Raw genomic sequence first — 19,192 nt, 5'->3', positions numbered from 1 at the left:
ACTCAAGACCTTTGATCGCTCTAAAAAAATGATTGTGGACATTTGGAAACCTTTGGACTCATTATGAGCCACAGATTTACCTGCTTCCATCATACCTCAAATATCCTTTAAGTGACGCACAGGTTCAACCCTCTTGGTCCGTCACTCCCATCAGGTTGTTGCACTTTGATCCTGGTGGCTTTAAGCAGGAAGTTGGGAAAGTTCTCGGCAGTGTGCGCAAGGAGCTAATGTTTTTTCTCTGAATGGTCTTCGATGAAAAAATATTGAAAAAGGAGTAAACGATGACAGTAAAACAGAGCTGACACTGACAGGTAATTCAAATATACATAATTGATTTGATTGTTAGAATTAATGCAGATTAAGTTTGACAGGTTATATCGTTTCATGCGGTAAAAATGTAAAGTGTGTATAAATGTGTGTGTAAAAGGATATGTAATGAGATCTGTTACTGCTTAGCGCTGAGTTCCAGATGTAGACGTATTAAGGTGATTGTGTGTTGCTGCAGAAGTAGGGAAGGTTCTGAGAGTCTTAATGTTAAACATAACCTAAGTGTCTGACAAAACTTTGAAAGGCTTTTGTCCTTCAAGAGATCAGTTAGAGGATTTGATCATTTTAAACCCTTATTATGGTTTGAATTATTATTTAACCGGATGTTTGACACTTAGTGCTTTATGTTTTTTGTAGCTAAACTTTTTAAGATGTGTCATTTTAACTGAGGTGGGATCATCAGTTAAGCTTTAACCCGTCTGAATGCTGATCTGTCACACGGCTTCAGTTCATCCACATTAACTTCATAACTTGCACCAAAACAGGTCAATTGCAGTTGGAGATTAAGAGGTCTATTGTAGAAAAAGCAGGCTCGTGTCTCAGGTTTCAATCTCTAATAAAACCTTTTACAGGTTCAAGTGGCTTCTATGTTTCAGCTCTTCCACAAAAGACACACTTGAACGGCTTGAACATGTTTGGAACCGCTGGCCCCTTCTCGTATTCACCGAGGTCAGTCACAGTTTAATTTCACTTCCATTGTTGCTAATCCTGCCTTCAGTTTAGTTCAGACCTATAAAGAATTAGATGTATTTACAACTTTGGAAACACCTGTTTACAACCTGTGGTGATAAAACGTTACTTTGTTGTGGTCACTGCTTGGCTTTGTATCGGTCTTGTTTTCACCTGGTGACGATGAGGCTTTTATTGGGTTGTTCCACTGCTGAAGGTGTTCATCTTATCCCGTTTGATAAGCGGTTACTGTTCTTCAGGGCCGTCCTACCCGATGACCTCCCTCACTCAAGACGACCTTTCCAGCAAGATGACGTCAAGGTTTCCCCACTGCAAAGGAACGGCATGTCCAGACCCAGTGGAAAGTCTATTTACAGTAAGTCCAGACGTGTAGTGATATCTGGCTTCATCAAAAAAATAAATAAATGCATGTTACACAGTGTCAAATTGAATTTCTATTTACATCAGTGCAGAGAAAAAACTACTCGGAGACGCTGAACAGACAGTCTGAAAACATCAATGTGAGAGTGGAGGTAAAGGAGCTTAAAAAACTGCACATCACCAGCACTTCAACCGTTATTGTTGCCCTCATTGGTGACCCTCAACGCTGACGCCACAGCATCTGTTTACCTGCGAGCTGGACGGCCAGGCGGTGAGGACGGCGGACGACTGCGTGGCCAAGCTCAAGGTGCTGGACGCCAAAGGTCGCCTGTGGCCCCAGGACATGATGATGGAGCTCCAGGGAGGTTACCTGGTGCTCAGCGACATTGAGACCAAGGTCGGCAGTCACAGCGTTTAGATCAACCCACCTCAAACTCTGGGTCACACACTCTGTTGTTTAATGTGATTCCACAGGCGGAGCTGGAGTCGCTGCCTTTAAGTTGCATCGTGGAAACCAAGGCTGTGCTGGACAGCTGTGCCTACAACTCTCTGCTGTTATTGACGGTGCAGGACCGCGGCAAACGCACCCCGCAGGTCTTTATGTTCCAGTGTGAGGAGACTGGGGTGAGTCGCGGCCCACCTGAACCTCGGGTCGCGTTTTGACTTTAAGGAGGAGGTTTTAGTCAAGAGGGGAGGATGCAGTGTGTGAAAACCAGACAGATCATTTTCTGATCCGAAACGGTTCTGTTTTACCAGGCGGAGCTCATCAAGACTGATCTGGACAAAGTAGGCCTCAAAGGAGGCGCCGACGTGGAGCCATGCAGGGAGCAGTCCGACATCAGGTACAGCGTCTCGAGACATGAAAGAGCCCAAACAGATGAAGCACACAGAGCTGGCACATTAGCTGCTGCATGCTGATGTTCTCAGGAGCAACCTGGAGAACATCATCGGGCAACATCCTCCGGGAAGTTTCCGACAGGGTGCACCTCGGTCAGTGCAGCGAGACCCGACCCCGCCACCACTAGAATACCCGCCCCCACGGTGGGACAGCCCAGAACCAGGTACATCATTATATCATCCACATCATGTCGTACTGTGTCAACATTGTTCTGAGCTGCAGCCACGTCCATATAAATGCTCTCCTGTTAGGAATCATGTCTCCTCCATGGTCCTATACCCCACAAGAGGAAATTGTGCCGCCAGCAGAGGGCGCTGCCGAGCAGGAACAGGCTGACAGGAACGCAGTGAGCATCTTGTTTTTAATGATGATAACTTTGTGTGAAGCTAATTGTGTTTTACTTCTGAAGAAAAATATAAACGTTTTGATTCCCTTCAATAGGAAATTTTAAACCACGTTATAAATGATTTGGAGATCTTTGTGGACAATGTGTCAGCTGCTGTAAACAGACCAGTACCAGCACAAAAAGTCAACAGCAAGAAGAAAAAAAACAAAGGAAAACAGAAAATTGGTAAAAAAAAAAGAGTCCTAAGCTAAGGAGTTAATATCTGAAGTATGATCTGAAGGTGCAGCCCACAATAAAACACATCATGTTTGTCTGATTCTCCAGCAGAGCCACCTCCTGCCGCCCTCTACAATCTGCCACCTTGGGAGGAATATGTCTCCTGTCTTCAGAAAATCAAATATGGATTCAACCTTCTGGTGAAACTCCGCCTTCATATTAACCAAGTGGCTGTTGACAGAGAAGTGTGATACACGCCCTTGTTCTTGCTCTGCAGGGCGAGCTGGAGAGGACGCTCGCCGGCCCCAGCGCTGCCGACTACGTTCACATCTTCTTCTCCTGTTTAACCATGGTGAGTGAGCTCCTGTCACGCTCGAGGCTTTGCGTTGTGCGTTGTTGTTCATCGCCACAGTGTGACGCTCTCTCTGTGCAGATAGTGCCGCCGTACCCTGCAGACCTGCCCCCCTCCGTGCTCGCCCCCCTGCTGACCGACGCGGCCGTGCAGCTGCTCGGCCGCGTCGTCAGCCCGGAGGAGGACGAGCTGTGGAGGTCTCTGGGAGAATGCTGGAACGTCCCCAGGTACCTGTTAACGTGTTCCCAAATGCACCTACACACCCTAACCTGGCACAGAGCGTCTGTTATGCAACAATTTCTAAGTCAGAGTTAATGCTGCGTTCACGGTTGATGGAAAAAGGTGAATAGGAGTGAGAATTTCAAGCAGTAGCACGTGAAGTGTTTATGACGCCAGTACTACTTGTTGATGGACTGGAAATACTGTGATCATAATGTGACTGAAATGAGTTGTTTACTGCAGGTTGAAAAGTTTGATTGGCTACTGTGTACTCATATCATATCTCCAATCATTATTAGCACCCAAAACTTTGTCCGGACTGGACCACTGCTTTGTTCTGAAACCAATTAATTCACATTTATAATAACAATAAATTGTCTTTTAAACCAATTAATGTTCTAGATAAATAATAATAGACAGAACGTTTTTAAACTTACACTTCCCAGGAAACTTAAAATATTATTATTGCTCTCTAAATTAATTAATATTCAAAAGCTAATTTTTAGTCAGATGAAACAAACAAGATAAGATGAGTAGTGACATCCCTCAGATCAGCCCTAGTCAGCCATCATGCACGCTCAGAACACTGGTGTTTGACTCTGAGGGTCTCCTCTCTTCATGTCGCAGGTCCAGGTGGCCTACTGATAACGTCCCACCGTACATACCGACGTTCTACGACGGCTGGCAGCCGCCTGCCCCCGTGCGTCGTCCCAACGTCCCGCTGAGCAGGAGCAACAGCCAGAGCTACATGCCCAGAGCGATGCAGTGGCAGCCTGAAGCGGTGGGTAGAGAGAGAGCGAGAGAGAGAGAGAGAGCAGTGGTTGTAGGACACTGTCACAAATACACATCCAGCGACTCTATTTTATGCTCATTACAGCCGGAAGCCAGCGGTCCGTGGGGTTCGCCACCACAGTCTCCAAATAGGTACGCACTACTTCATGACCACATTTGACACACGTATTGAGGCATTTGCTGCATGTTCATGTGGGTGAGTGATCGTGTGTTTGGTTTCTGCTCCAGGGAGCCGCCCCAGCACATGAGGGTCATGTATGACTTCATGGCCAGAAACAACCAAGAGCTGAGCCTCATGAAGGGGGAACTGGTTCAGGTGAGGTGAACAACATACACACAAGTACACACATTATTCTGTTATTTTTTATTTATGATGAGACTAAATAGGACATCTTTTTTAGGTGATTCAAAAAACCAAGCAGTGGTGGCTTGTGCGCAACACCAGTGGTGAGGAAGGGAATGTCCCTCCAAATGTTCTGGAGCCCACGCGGGGTCTCGGGTCCACGGAGGATTTTCCTGTGAGTGTCATGGATCGCTGTGCGACCAACGGAACACGTGTCTAAAAGAAACATTTCCATCCTTTCACAGCGAGACAGTCGCGGCCCAGTGTCTCTGGACATGAACTCACCGCCTGCACAGGTTAAAGCCTGGTTGGAGTATAAAGGATTCTCCAGAATGTGAGTGACACTGAACTTTTAATTTAGAGTAAATAAAAGCAAATCCAGTCTAATAGAATCTGTTTCCTGTCGCTTCTTACACAGCACTGTGAGCAGCCTCGGGGTGCTGAGTGGAAAGCTGCTCCTGGGAATGACCAAGGAGGAGATGAGGACGGTGTGTCCGGAGGAGGGAAGCAGAGTCTTCTTCCAGCTTCAGGCCATTAAATCAGCCATTGCAGTGAGTAGTCGTGCAAACAGACTCCCACAAAACCACAGCGCAGGAGTAACGTTTTCTTCCTGTTCCCTACAGCTCGCCAGTGAACCACCAGGCATGTACAACGCCCGCTACTGATTCGTCCAGTGACTTTGCAGAGGCAACGAATGAACCTGTGATTGAAATTTAAGTAAAATTGTTCTTGTAATTGAATAAGTTTTAAAAATGTAGTTTTTAAACGGTTTTGTTCTATTCAACCATGTTTCTCTCAGTAACTTGTTAACCAGGTTGTGTCGTTACATTCTCCTCAGCTGCAGTAACTTTTATACAGTCAGTATAGTGTGTTGTGCATAATGGAGACGGTGAAGATGAAATGAACAGGACAAAGTCAAGATTCAGATTAGAATTACTTTAGTCAAAATCTTGTTCAAATGTAAAAACAAAATTAAGTGCTTTAAGCCAAATTAAAGTTTCCTCAGTGAAGCTTTTTTTTTTTTTTTTTTTTTTTACAAAAAGTGATGGAATATCATCAACGGGTCTGAACGTGAAAAAAATGGGCTAATCTGAATTTATGACTACGGAGTTATTTGTTGAGTGTTTGATCCTCTAAGGCACCGCTGCATACTTCTCTTTGCTATTACTTGTTTCCCCATTTGGCCATCTTGTTGTTGACTGGAGTCTTGATAAATCTGCTGGACTTCATGTAGGCAGCAATCTTCTCCAGACCCTGTGGCGACAGGTGATATTACGTCAAGTCATGTAACGATGTGGCAGATTACATTAGCATCAGAAGAGGAGTAAAAAACCGTTAAATGTATGAGACAGAGCCGGGCGCTCTCACCTCGAAGCGACTCAGGAAGTCTTTGAGGTTCTTGAAGTCATCCAGGCACGTAGGGTGAAACATCCTGTGCTGATCCAACAGCTCGTACATGACGAAGTCCACAAAAGTGATCTGTTGTAAAGCAGAGTTACTAAGAACTAATGCGGAAAATTAAACGTAGGCATCTCAGCCTCTAATGTCTTAGTCACAAACCTTGTCACCAGCAAACCACTTCCTGTTTCCCATGAAAGTTGAGAACTGCTTAAGGACACCTGGCAGCTTCTCCAGGTACCCTGGCTTCATCTTGTCCTGGTGTCAGAGGTGATCATTTAAAAAGGGCCATCAGAGACATCGCTTAGTTAATTAAGTTGTTTAACTGTTAATGCAGCACGTACAAGGTCAGTGTAACACATGATCACAAAGCCGTTCCTAAAATCCATCGCCTGGTTCTCCATGATGTCCACGCGGACCTTCTCATCCTCGGTCTCTCCACCTGTTGGCGCAGGTTTGAGAAGAAAATGCAATCAAAGCCTGAAATTTATGTCCAAGTGTGATGAATCTCTTCCGAAAAACCCTTTAAATACACAACACTTACACAAATTGTGTTTACGGGCAATGTATCTGAGGATGGCATTGCTCTGCACGATCTTCCTATTCCCATCCTCCAAGTATGGCAGCTATGGTGAAATATTAAAATGCAAATAAAAGGAAGATTTTCGTTTTTTTAAGGCTTGTGAAGATATTCAAATAAATGTAGACAGCTGAAATACACTTACATTAGGGAATTCCAACCCGAGTTTCTCTTTTACGGAAAACCAGCAGCTCTTGTCGTAGTCTGGAGCTGTGGGACACATTTTTGTGTTACAGCGCACAAAAACGTCACACCTTTGGCTAAAATCATCCCATCTGTCAATGGGTCGGCTCAACAGGCCCGTTACCTTCGCCACACACATAGAACTTCTCCTCGTACTGGGTGCCAGTGTATTCCAGCAGGAGGCGGATGGGTTGGGCCAACTGCAAAAAAAAAAAAAAAAAGAAAAAAAAAAAAGGAGAGGTTGTGTATAATCTTCAATGGCAAACAAAGTAGTTCCCATGTTGTTTGCTCAAGTACCTGAACAGTGGCGTGTTCAGACAGGCTACGCTGCTCGGTTCATTCACTGTTAAACAGTATTACGGCATTTATAAGACATAGGACATTTTAAACACACCGCCTTCCCTTGTAAATATCACATGGCGGTGACGTGGGTCGATCACAAGGCTGGCATTTAGAGACACCGCCGACTGAACGGCTCCTCCTCTGATGCTGGGAGGAACCGGGCTATGGTTCCGACTCAAACCGATGCTAGTGAACCAGTGTCCTTTGGTTCAGCTGTTTGCGACAGCTTTGACTCGGCACGAACGGCTTTAAAACAAAGTCAAAACTAACCAGTCAAATAAATAAACAGCCTTTGGCTTCATATTAAAAACGTAGCCTTCAGGCGATAAACGTAAGCCCCTCGAACCCAGACTCACTTCTGCTCACGCGGACGTTAACAGACATGTTGCTGGGTCCTACAGTGCAGCCCTGAGTTTCAGCACGCGCAGAAGACGTCCCGTTAGCAGAGCGCGTGGAGCAGCCGTTACGTAACGCGGGCAGAAGCAGCGGTTCGTCAACACCCGTTTACACAGAAACACCAACAAACGCCTGAATGTTTTACAAATATAACAACTTTGAATAGCGACGGCGCAGCTTGACACGTCTGCGAGTTTTGGTCGGTCCGCGTCCGCAAACGGACACCCAGCAGCTGCTAGCAGCTAGCATCGCAGCAGCCGGCGCGAGCTCGCAGGTGAACCGCGAACTTACCCCGCGAATGTTCCAGTATGCCAGCTTCATGCTCATGTCTCGTGCGTTCCCGGAGCGTGCAGCTGCGGCTCGTGCGCTGGAGAGGAGAGTGTGCTCGGCCCAGATAAGCGGCTCCCTTTTCTGCAGACCGCCGAGGTGGGCGTGGCGACACGCACGCGGCCGATGAGAACCGGTTCTGTGCCCCGTCCGAAGCCAACAGAGTCATTGGACTAATCTGGAAGCTTTGCTTTAGACACAACTGACACGTCGCTGTAAGTGAAAAGTTTCTTCAACACTTGCAGAGTCACGCTGAGGCTGCAGGTCCGGTCCTGCTCACGGCTCAGATAAAGCCTCAATGACAATAATTAGCGTTGTGATTTAGACTGTGGACTGTAAAATATTTACAGTAGCTATAAACGTCCGTGTGTTAAAGGACATGCACCAATAACAAGGAAAGGTTATGCAACATAATGTATTAGCACTTAGAAGTAATATTCTAACACTTAACGTGGGTTTTTAAAAGGACTTCATAAATCTATTATCAATTATTTATATCAGCAAGTCTGTTAAAATCCAACTAGGGACTTGAGACGCTAAATCACAAGATTTAGCGTCTGATTTACATGAGTTCGCACTGATTTACATCAGCGTGAGCTTGGACAGGAGCCCTCGATGTCTGAATTCTGAGTGCTGTGCTTGAATTCCTGTTCGCGTTGACCCACATCAGGGAATAATGAGCTGAATACTGTATGACCACGCGCCACAATGCACTCTTTGTCTCTGTTCTTCCTGCACAGCCTCTAATGACGACCGCTGAAAAGAAAGTCCTGCAGTTTTCAGTTTCACAAAACCTCCGTTCCCCGTGATGAGATGTTTAAAGTGAAGCGAGGCAAACACTGACGTACACAACATTTATTCTTCACAGACGACAAATATTGGATCACATTTCACATACAACACTCTCGGTAGCCCTGCTGAACACCTGGACTAAAACCCAAGGCAGAAATTAGCGAACCTTCAGTTCACAAAACTATTTACTCATCTACTCGGCACTGGGTGAACTTGTGCAAGAAGTCAAACTGGAGGAATGGATCATCATGCAATAGTCACTGAGCTTTTAAAATTGCACATGTCTGCACAAATATCTGTTGGTAAAGAAAAGATGTTAACACCCTTATAGTTCACAAGATGAGAAACACTGCAGGAAACACTGGAAACTAATTTCAACATGCCTTCATGCAATTCCAGTGAACCACTGTAGAAACAGCAGATGCAGCACGTGGGGGATCTATAATTATCATCAGCAGGACTGGAGAAGATGGGATTCTGCCCGTTACAGCTGGAGGCGTTGCCCTGTGGACAATAAACTATACTGAAATGAATTGAAATATAAGAACGCTTGCATTACAGGTTTAACTCTTTCATGGCCTTCCAAGCCAGGATTTTCAAAGTGCATTGGTCAAAGTCTGCCCCTGCCTCCATAAAATTAAAGTTATTTATTAAACTGCTCGTGTGCTGTTTGGCACCAATTATACTTTTCGGGCAAACGTTTTGTCGCTTCGATCAAACTCTATCATCGGCGTCAAAAAGTTTGTAAATCGTAAATGTTCAAATCAGCCTCAGAAAACCTTTGGTGTGTTTTTTGGTGGGGTTTTTATTGCGATGGGCGAAAGGAGCCAAAGTCACTCGATCTCAAGAATGGCCAAAACGTATCATGGTCATGAACTCAGCGACCTTACTGGTATTTACAGGCCTGCGCGTACTGTATATATTTTTTGTTTTCGACCCATTTCATCCAGTAATTATATTTGAGTAACACTGTTAAACTTAAAACGAACATATTACTACTAAAAATACAAAATGTAGACACAAACCATAAATGAACAGGCCAATAAAAATGTCTAGTCATGATGAGAAATTAAGGACTGACTCAGGGAGAGTTCAAGGCGTTGCCCACGTTAAGTACACAGATTGTAGGTCCACTCTCGCGCAGCCCAGCGCTCTGTCTTTACACTGGCTGCCATATGTCGACATGAGGTCCGGATACGAGCGCCGCTGCGCCCTCACGCGTCCGCCTGCGCGGCTCCCATGCTCAGGCTGCCCTCCTCCTCGATGGTCTCCAGCTCGTCCGTGCGGATGGCCTGCGTGATCAGATTCAGCTCCTCACACAGCGTCTCGTAGCGGTACGCCACGCGGATGTCCGGCACGTTGGTGCGCCTGATGTCGTTGCTCTCCTGACCCTCCTTGACGTAGTTTGGGCCGAGCCAGTAGCTCTTCACCTGAGGCCAGGAGAGGAGGGAAATGAGGCCCAGGCAAAGTGTGGCGCGGTGTTACCTGTAGCAGCGGGCTCCTCCGTGGGTCTGGTACCTTGTGAGAGAAGCCGCTCATCAGCACGCTGTTCCTGGCCAGTTCGCACATGTCGCAGGAGCTGAGCTTCCACACCTGAGCGGCGATGCTGTACTCCTCCATCAGGGGCTCCTGCACAGAGCAAACAGTGAGCGCCTCCATCACACGTACCTCCACTCCTGGGTGAATCCATTCACCAGGGCAGTACAGGTTTTTGTGTTTTTAGCTAAACCCATGCTTCATTAACGTATAAGCCGCTGGCCTTGGTGAAGTGAAACTGCAGGGGGTCGTCTGTGGACAGAGAGACCATGAGGCCTCTGGACAGGTACTCAGGCAGAGGGTTACGATGGTAGCTGAGGAACAGGCTGTTGTTGCTGAGAGGAGACATTGCGATGCCGATCTGGGCCAAGTAGTACAGATACTGCAGCACCGGAGCCTGCAGGTGCGTAAGACATAATGTGTGCTGTTAGATATAAAGACAAGAAACACAAGCCTGACTGGGCTAAACAAGCAGACGAGCCCAGTCCAGGCGGCTGAAGTGTCTCTTTCCTGCACAAACTGTGAAGCAGATGTCATAATATTGAGGTCACACCTTCCTGAGCAGCAGCCCGTGGCAGATGTTCTCCGACAGCATGAAACCAGACACCAGGTGATGGATGGGCCCAGCTTCCCCACAGTGAGGGCGAAAGACCAGCGTGGGAAAGCCCCGCTGCCTGGAGAGGAAGGAGAGCATAGAGGCTTCACCGGCGGGTTCTGGGCGGAGTCTGCATCAAGAGGCGCTCCTCGGGTCGGGACGCCATTAAACAAGCTCCTCCCCTTTGCCTAAACACTGGGAGTGCTGGGAGGTGTGGCCACTCACCTGCGCAGGTGGTTCAGCACGGTCATGTTGGCGTACATGTAGTACAGGTAGTAGGAGTACGGGGGGTTGTCCTCCTCTGTCCAGTTGCCTGGCAGCGGGCTGTCCAGGTTGAAGATGTGCTGCTCCGGCTTCGACTCGTCGTCCACGCTGTCAAAACCCACCACCTGCTCGAAAAGGCCGACACCAGAGCTGTGAAAGCGCCCGAGACGCGCCGCGTACAAGACCGCGGGCCGAGGTTCTGACTCACGTGCTGGAGGAAGAGGTGCAGCTCCGGGTGACTGCCCGGGTTCACCGTCACCTCGAACAGAGGCGTGAAGATGTTCTCCAGCATCTCCTGGAAGTTGCCCAGTTGCCTCTTTGTGTGATAGACGTCACTATGAACAGACAAACGCAGCCCCTCCATTACTACCTGAGTGTTGCGTTCAATGACACGCAGTCAGTCCCGGTCACTCACAAGAGCCGGGGAACCTGCACGAGCCAGCGCACGTTGTCGGAGTACACCTGATGGTCGACCGCCCACTTGGCCAGTTTGCTCCACTCGTCTCTGGAGCGGCCGTAGATCGACAGCCTGAGCTCCACGTTCTGGTACTTGCTCTCCTCCAGGTCGGCCATCACCTCCTGAGACGCAGAAACGCAGAGAGTCAGCAGGGGGCGCCAGCGCCTCGTCAGCGCATCCTGAAGCTGCAGGCACCTTAACAATGTGGCCAAAGTATTTGCCCTTGACGTGGTTGTCCGTTTTGATGAAGATCTCCCTCAGGATGGACTCACCGATGGGATTGTACTTGGCATTGAACTTGTCAAATCGATGGAAGGTGTTGCGGTCCTGCAAAAACACCAAAACAAGCATTAGCCGCTCCGCCGCCTGCAGCGTTCCTCCACCGATCCACTCCGGTTCTTACGGCGTGCATGTCCAGCGTGTCCACGCTCAGGTCGAAGGCCGTCAGGTTCATGCTTTCAAACACCTCCATCAGCGTCTGACCTTTGCCCCGCTCCACGTGAACGATCTCCTTGGGGTACTTCTTCATGGCCCGTTTGATGAAGCGCAGCAGGTGCTTCTGGTTCATGCAGGACGAGGCGTGGATGTGCGTGTCCACCTGCGGGAGGAGCCCAAACAGGAAACGCGATCATCGCTCGGAGGCCGCTCCTCCAACGCGACTCACGGACGCGAGGCTGCGGAGGAGCGGCTCTCAAGTTCACCTTACGGATATTGTAAAAGTCTCGATGTGGGACTTTCTTCTGCGCTGCCAGCTCCTTCATCTCATTCAGCAGGATGTGCATCTGGAACTTGGAGCTGAGGTACTGCAGGCGGCGGTAGCAGAAGGACTTTCTGTGAAAATATGAACCCCCAAAAAATAAAGGTGTCACTCTATTGTTGGCTTGTTTGTCTTTGTCTAAAACACCCCAGTAATTCATTGCACTCACACTGGTCCATTGATTATCAGCGCCATCATGACGTTCATATCAGCGATGTACTCCTGCAGGTCCGGGTACGGCAGCTCCAGCTCGGTGCTCCTGTTACAGACACGGACATGAGCAGAAGCGACACACAGCACACATGCACCGAGCCATTGGCGGCGAGCGCCTCACTTTTGCATGGCGCCCCTGGTGGTGTACACGTGCATGACGCCGTCCACCATCTGGCAGCCGTAGCCCAGGTCGGGGGGCATGCCGGCGGGCTCCTGGTTCTCGTAGGGGTGCGTCGCGGACACAGGCGGGTGCACCGTGGCATCTGGGGGGGAGACAGAAGGTGTGGGGGGGGGGTCACGCGTGTGAACAGACGAAGCCCCTGGCGTCCTGGTGGGTGGTCGTACCTGCAGTGACTGCGGTCTCGGGCACGTCCTCCTCGTACGCGTCCAGGTCCAGCGGCCTCTCGCTCAGCTCCTGCAGGTAACGGGCCGTGGTCCTGCAGAAGCTCTGCAGCGACAGGCCCATGTACTTCTGCCGGATGAACAGCGCCTTCACCACACACTTGGCCGCGTCCAACAGGTCCGTGAAGGGAACCTTGACAGAGGAGGAACAGGAGATGAGGAGTCACTGCGTCTTTTGGACAGAGGAGGTTGTATTTAGACTTACTCCACATTTCTCCTCTCCAGAAATGGTGACTCTTTGGTACTCTCTCTCTGGAGGCAGCTCCCTCTCCTGCAGGTCAGGAGACTGGCTCTGCTCTTTCATATATCTGATAAGAGACCGATAAACACACTTTACTGTGTGTGTGCGTCAAGTCACACACACGATTATGATTTTGAATCCGCTTCATGTCGGAGCAACACCTACTCAAGGTCAGTGGCGCTGTCGGTCTTCATGAAGTCCTGCTTAGCTCGTAGGAGGATGTCCGGTTCAAACCTGAGGACAGAGACGCTGGGAATTACAAACGAACCCACCTGCACTGTGAGAGAACCACCACCTCGTCCCACGTACTTGACATCCTGGCTGATCTGCCGCTCCAGGCGGTGGCGCTTCTCCTCCAGCTGTTCGATGGGGCTGTCCTCTGGGAATTCGTACGGAGCGCTGCGCATCTCGCTGTCGGCCAGGCTCCGGGAGAAGAGCTCCTTCACGCGCAGCGAAGCGCCGTCAACATGGGTAATGCAGTATCTGAGTGAATTCTAGTTTGACAGTCAGACGAGGTCTTACCTCAGCAATCTCCTTGTACTTCCCATCCATGGATGTGCGCAGGTCAATGGACTGTTTCAAAGCTACAGGGATTCCAGGCAAGGAATGCTGGGAAGTGAGGAGGTGGCGGGCGCCTCGGAGTTCAACTGCAAGTAAAGGAAGAAGAGGGGGGGCAGTTACAAAACGAGGAGGAAACTATGCATCTGTACTGAATAAAACTCCCAGTCACACGAAGTCTGAAACTTATTTCATCCGGGAAAGATATTAACACCTGTCCTAGTAATTATATCCTTCTACTGAGCAAGACCGGGTTAGATGCAAACACACGTGAGCTGAATTAGGCCAATCAACCCCATGAAAATAGTGTCACTCTATCATTTTCACAGCCTTGACATATTAAAGTTTCATTCTGACTGAAGCTTGCTGTCTATTTTCCAGTGGGCCTTTACGTAAGAGTGGAGCCTGAGCCCGGAGGATGTTTGTGCCTGGAGACACAATGGGCCATTCAGGTGAAGAGCCCATAAGCACAGACACTGGCTAATACCCTCCATTGTTGCCATTGCGGGACTCTAGTTTACACCAACCCAGTTGTCATGGGAAGGAGTGGAGGAGACACGGAGGGAGATGGTCCTGAATTAAGATGTTTTGCAGTGAAATTAGTCTTTCTCTCAAAGCTTTGCAGAATGAAATATTAATTATTCTGCTAAATATTTCAGTCTGTGCTGCTGCTGCCGTGTCACTAGCAGAGACACAGGTTTCAAACCTGTTGTGTCCCAAAGGGGTTTGTTTGTCTGAAATAGCATGCGCGGCTCTGTCTGCCCAGTTGGACAGTACAGAGACCAGCGAGGCCAGTAAACTGGGTGGATTGGGACGTGATGGGAATCTTAATTAAAAGGCAAAGAAAGTCTCGATGAAGAGTCTCTGCCTGTAGCACACAAGACAACGATGTGGCGACGTACACTGGACAAGTGAGCATGAAAGGAAAGGACAGATCTGCACAATGTGACGGCCAGGGAAGATGTCATCAGTGTTGACAGGTTCTGGTGTGGAGGGCAGAAGGCAATCAGAGGCAAAGACATAAAGCCCAGGCTGGCCAAGGCTACCAGACCAGAGATAATCCCCTAATGGCTGCTATATTTGGATCAGTAGCATCTATGATTACGTAACAGCACGTCCTCTGCACAGCCGAACGGAGGATCGGTTCACAAATGGTAGTTCCACTACTCCACAGCCTCACTGTCGTCATGCAAACCTTGACGGGGAGCAGCGCGAGGGCTTTGCTCAGCGCGAGGAGGCCAGATTCATCTCTGCACACGAGCAGCTCATCATGAGCAGCTCGGCTCAGTGTGCCACAGTCTAAAAGCAAGGCGACAGAGAGAGAGGGCTACAGCCTGCAGGCCTGAGGGGTCAGCAGGGGTCAAGAGGTCAAGGGTCAAGAGCAGACTGTGTAACTAATGCACACACACACACACACACACACACACACACACACACACACACACACACACACACACACACACACACATGCAGCTCTAGACTCAAGTAGAAATGTAATTGAAAGCTTTACTTTAGTTTGTGCAGCTGCAGGACGGTGTTGGTATTTTACCCCAAACCTCCTGTCTGTGACTGATTTGTCCATATGACATAAACCAGGAACAAATGAAACACTAAACACATGAATAAACAAGCCTCAAAAAGCCCAAACACCTTTCCGATCTGATGCCACATTTACAGGAGCGGTCCGCGTTATCTATCAATTCTTTATACACAGTTGCATCCTTACACCCTCCTCCAAAGCAATGACACAGCCGGTCTGCGGGGCGATCAATCCACACACATTCTCCTCAGATCGTGCTCAGGGCTGTTACACAAAGCCGTCCAGGGAAAAGCGGAGGAGAGTGGAAGAGTGGGAACGAGTGCGGGGGGAGAGGGCAGGCTTGTGTTGGATTTCTTGCACAGGACGAGGGTAGTGGAGCGTACCTGTCTCCTCAGAGCCTGCGTTAACCGGCGGCTACTAGGGCTGAGAGAGAGAGGGAGAGAGAGAGAGAGAGAGAGAGACTGTCCGGGCGGGGGGATGGAGCATGCCAAACAGCAAATGGCCCAGGATGGTTTCTGCTAGATGCAGGGAGGGATGGAGAGAAACAAGAAAGAATCACTTCAAACACTCAAGTCACATGATGAAAACAACAAACACACACGCTAACACACTCACAACCTCAGTCATCTCCTCTCTCTCCTTGGTCTGTCCCTGTCATACATACAAAGAGCTGGTCCAGCAGATCCATTAACTCCTCCCTCACATCCCAGTGTGTGACCCCCCCACTGCTCCGTCTCCCTCCTGGTCCAGGCCAGCTGTCGCTGCTCTAGCTGCCTCTGGAGCCTGATCCTCCTCATTTAAATGCCTCTGACATCTATCTGGGCCGTACCACAGGAGGGAGAGGACGTGGGGGGGGGAGGAGGCGCGCGCATCACCGGCGGATGCGGAGACTCCCGCTGAGATTTCCAGCGGCACCCCTCTCCCGTCTACGTGATCCTCCGCGCTGTGTTTTGCTGAGGGGACCATGTGTTCAGGATGTTTGTGTCATCTGTGTGTGTGTGTGTGTGTGTGTGTGTATTAAAATGGAGCTGTCTCAGCGATAAGGAGGGAGATGCTGCGCCCTTTGTTTTGCCAGCTGAATAGTGGCAGATTGAGAGACTAATAATAGAGACGCTGCCTCCACCTCCTCTCACATGCATGAAATTAAAGGGCCATTAAGGCCACGGGACCCGATTTCCCACGCTGTAAACACACCGCTGTGTGTGTTGAACGATGGAAAAATCTCCCTGCTGATGCACATTCGTGACACACACTTGTAAACACTGGTGAAATCCCCCGTTGCATTAGCAGCGATCGGGTTTCCCTACAGTCGCATCGTAGCCTCACGGCTTCTGGGCCCTGGAGGAGCCGGGCGGCGTTCGCTCCTCAGCGCGGCTCCGTCTCTTTACGCCAGGCTCCCTCTGATGGTCGGCGGCCACATCACACACGAGTCAGCACCAGCTCCAGGTGCGAGCGACACAACGTAGTGTTTAGTGAGAGGTTGGTCACAAACTCTCTCGCACGTGTGACCGACTGTTCCAGTAGGAGACAAGGAGTAAAAATACTATTATAGCTAAAGACTAATGGTAAATATAACACACTGCAGATAAATACACTGTTAATAAATGAATAAACACTTACATTGTAGTGTGTGTATACAGTTCTGCTGCTAAATGCTAAGCAGGTGTTAATGTGTTGAACAACAGCTGACTTCACATATTTCTGTACAGTATTTACTGCACAAACAAATAATGCTTTCATGAAATATGACACTTCTGTATTCTTCTCACTGTGTTTGTGTATTTTCTAATTCTACTCAGAAGCCCGGCTTCATGTTGTCACATTTATCAGGCGCCGATACAAACACCAGAACAGGTTTTACTTGCTGCACTCACAAAGGATGTTATGTAAGTGAGGACAGACGTTGATCCACAGACCAAAGTCTGTCCAAAAAGGAATAATGAATATTTATTTTACACATAACAATGTCCATCACTCAAACACCCACAGGAGACGGATTTAACCGGCCAATAAATAAACTTCTCGTACGAGCCAGTGCAAACCAGCACCAGGCGCTGGGTGGGCCAACGGGTGCGGGGGCGGCGCTCCCATCTCAGAACTACCTTTTTCACAGCCAGCGGAGTGACTCACCCACAGAGTTCACTTCACACTCCCAGCAATCATACGCTAAATGTGGACAATGCGCTGCCTCAGCCCTCACATACTGCAGCGCGGCAAACACCTCGGCGCCGTGGAACAGTCACAGCATGTGCACAGAGATCCATAAAGAGATGCAAACTCATTGAGTGCTGCAGCCTCTTTTTATTACACGCAGCTAATGGACTGAAGCTCCTCCTAGACTAGTGAAATGAAAGTGTCGGACCATTTATAATTTATTATCTTGTTATGAGCGCTGGGGCGGAAGCAGGAGCAGCAATAACTTTGGACGCGAGAGGCTTTGAAATCTTCCATCGATTCCATCGACATCCTCATTTGTCTGCAGCTCGTTTTCACGCATGTTTCACAGACTGTTCTGTATTAGACACGTGCCCTTTTGAAAACTAAACAGATGAAAACAATTCACCTAAATGCCTTTGAGAAGTCCAGTTCATCCAGATTTTAACGTTGATTATTACTCGGAGGTGCAAGTATCCGCACCTCCGAGTAACAGCACAACCTGTGGCTCTGAATGAATGGAGGGACACGCGCTGAAACGGTTGCTATGTCATCACACGCTCGTCCGGCGCCCTTTGTGACTGGATGTGAGCCTGAGGCAGCATGTGCATGCATCACAGTGGAGGCTAATCCTCCCATTCAGCAGCGGCTCAAGTCCTGAGGTACCAAAATACATATTCTCTCCGAGCAACAGCTGTGAAAAACAACATCGCTGCATTCATCCGTCGCCGTCCTCGAGAGAAAAGCCTTGATGTGGGAAAGTGACATTGTGATGCTGAGAGGGTGTCACACATGAAGGATGTCATCGTCACATCCTTTGGCTTTAAAATATAGAAATAGGCATTTCTATACATCCTCTGGTCGTTCTGCAGAAAATGATCCCTGAGAATAAACATGTTCACAAATAGGAGCTGTAAACTACTGCAGCACAGTGATGTGACTGCACTGCGAGCATCCTCTAGTGCCCCTCTCTAATCAACAGGTTTCCCCAAAGTGCAGAACAAGTGCTTCACTGTCAACTCTTTCAGGGATTCTCTCCAATAGCCAGAACTAAACACAAAACTGAAGTGAAGTCAGAATGTATGCGCAGCCCAAGGACCAGGCTCAGGTCAGGACGGACTCCCTGCACTCACCTGTGCTGGCCGTGTACTGGAGGCTGCCGCGCTTCCTGAAGGGGGACAGGGGTTTGCTCTTGGCCCCGGCGGCGGTCCCGGGGGGCAGGGCGGAGGACATGTTTCCAGGCTGTGCGGCTCAGCTCGGCTCAGATGGCGAGGAGAGCGGAGTGAGTCAGAGCTGCGGAGAACGGGAGCGGCGGAGGTCCACAGAGCGAGAGAGGAGAGGGAGAACGGATGAGGTGGATGTGGATGCGGAGAGGAGAGGTGTGATGAGAGGAGGGGTGCAGCAACGAGGCTGGGAGTCAGTGGAAATATGTGTGTGTGTGTCTGTGCTACGTGCCTGTGAGCAGGGATTTCCAGACTGGCTGGTCCAGCATGGAGCTCTAGAGCATCCCTCTGCAGCAAAACAAGCCCCGCCTCCACCCAAAGCCCCGTCCTCCATCCACCGTCCCCGCCTGAGCTACAGCGCTGACGGAGGAGGGGGGCGTGATGGAGAGGCTCGACCCCCCCACGCCCCCCACCGCCATGCACAAACACACACACAAGGTACAATACGCGCACGGCAGCTCGCAGTTCTGCTGTTGCCATGGCAACCACAACCTGACGTGTGGGCAGGCCAGAGGGGAGAAAAGTTGTGGTTATGGGAGAACTAATAATAAATGTGACAAGACTTCAACCTCATCACAGTATCACAGTGTGTCGCGGTAAAGTAAAACAAGTCTTTAATTAAAACATATTTTATTTTATTTAAGCAACAATGGGTCATGAATGAGTTTCTTTGAATATTCTCTATATTCTC

General features: G+C 49.2%; 3 protein-coding genes and 1 long non-coding RNA gene across 12 annotated transcripts; 2 read left to right on the top strand and 2 right to left on the bottom strand.

Moving 5' to 3' along the window:
- Positions 1–7: 7 nt before the first annotated feature.
- On the top strand, positions 8–5,576 carry eps8l3b (EPS8-like 3b). 4 transcript variants are annotated; one of them, XM_055510163.1, is made up of 20 exons: positions 8–311; positions 924–996; positions 1,257–1,372; positions 1,465–1,529; positions 1,616–1,774; positions 1,852–2,001; positions 2,134–2,219; positions 2,305–2,438; positions 2,527–2,621; positions 2,717–2,846; positions 2,946–3,037; positions 3,115–3,189; positions 3,271–3,416; positions 4,036–4,189; positions 4,286–4,332; positions 4,429–4,516; positions 4,602–4,718; positions 4,789–4,877; positions 4,962–5,094; positions 5,167–5,576. In XM_055510163.1, exons 2-20 carry the CDS (start codon positions 959–961, stop codon positions 5,206–5,208), a joined length of 1,956 nt encoding a protein of 651 aa, XP_055366138.1. In that variant the 5' UTR covers positions 8–311; positions 924–958; the 3' UTR covers positions 5,209–5,576. The 4 variants fall into 4 exon arrangements, with proteins under 4 accessions (XP_055366138.1, XP_055366137.1, XP_055366136.1 ...); XM_055510162.1 differs by having other exon boundaries at positions 900–996; XM_055510161.1 differs by lacking the exons at positions 8–311; positions 924–996 and having other exon boundaries at positions 1,071–1,372; positions 2,949–3,037.
- On the bottom strand, positions 5,465–7,902 carry LOC114859447 (glutathione S-transferase Mu 3-like). The gene is made up of 8 exons (XM_029157599.3): positions 7,734–7,902; positions 6,829–6,904; positions 6,667–6,731; positions 6,486–6,567; positions 6,286–6,383; positions 6,104–6,199; positions 5,912–6,022; positions 5,465–5,797 (listed from the first exon to the last, which is right to left on the bottom strand). Exons 1-8 carry the CDS (start codon positions 7,767–7,769, stop codon positions 5,708–5,710), a joined length of 654 nt encoding a protein of 217 aa, XP_029013432.1. The 5' UTR covers positions 7,770–7,902; the 3' UTR covers positions 5,465–5,707.
- On the top strand, positions 7,846–9,203 carry LOC114859448 (uncharacterized). Its single transcript, XR_008695115.1, has 2 exons — positions 7,846–7,984; positions 8,510–9,203. It is a non-coding gene; the product is annotated as an uncharacterized LOC114859448 (long non-coding RNA).
- On the bottom strand, positions 8,610–18,779 carry ampd2b (adenosine monophosphate deaminase 2b). Of its 6 annotated transcripts, none has more exons than XM_055510160.1 (19): positions 15,743–18,382; positions 15,508–15,642; positions 13,549–13,673; positions 13,336–13,466; positions 13,192–13,260; positions 12,991–13,093; positions 12,729–12,918; positions 12,505–12,646; positions 12,340–12,429; positions 12,115–12,244; positions 11,817–12,011; positions 11,609–11,740; positions 11,372–11,535; positions 11,165–11,291; positions 10,918–11,081; positions 10,651–10,771; positions 10,321–10,494; positions 10,080–10,190; positions 8,610–9,991 (listed from the first exon to the last, which is right to left on the bottom strand). In XM_055510160.1, the coding sequence occupies exons 3-19, from the start codon at positions 13,576–13,578 to the stop codon at positions 9,776–9,778; spliced, it is 2,289 nt and encodes a 762-aa protein (XP_055366135.1). In that variant the 5' UTR covers positions 13,579–13,673; positions 15,508–15,642; positions 15,743–18,382; the 3' UTR covers positions 8,610–9,775. The 6 variants fall into 6 exon arrangements, with proteins under 6 accessions (XP_055366135.1, XP_029013422.1, XP_029013425.1 ...); XM_029157589.3 differs by having other exon boundaries at positions 15,508–15,639; XM_029157592.3 differs by having other exon boundaries at positions 15,789–18,382.
- Between the last annotated feature and the right edge of the window lie 413 nt (positions 18,780–19,192).

This window comes from Betta splendens, chromosome 7 (genome assembly GCF_900634795.4).
Source record: "Betta splendens chromosome 7, fBetSpl5.4, whole genome shotgun sequence".
NCBI classification, from domain to species: domain Eukaryota; kingdom Metazoa; phylum Chordata; class Actinopteri; order Anabantiformes; family Osphronemidae; genus Betta; species Betta splendens.
This window is presented reverse-complemented; position numbering and strand designations above follow the sequence as displayed.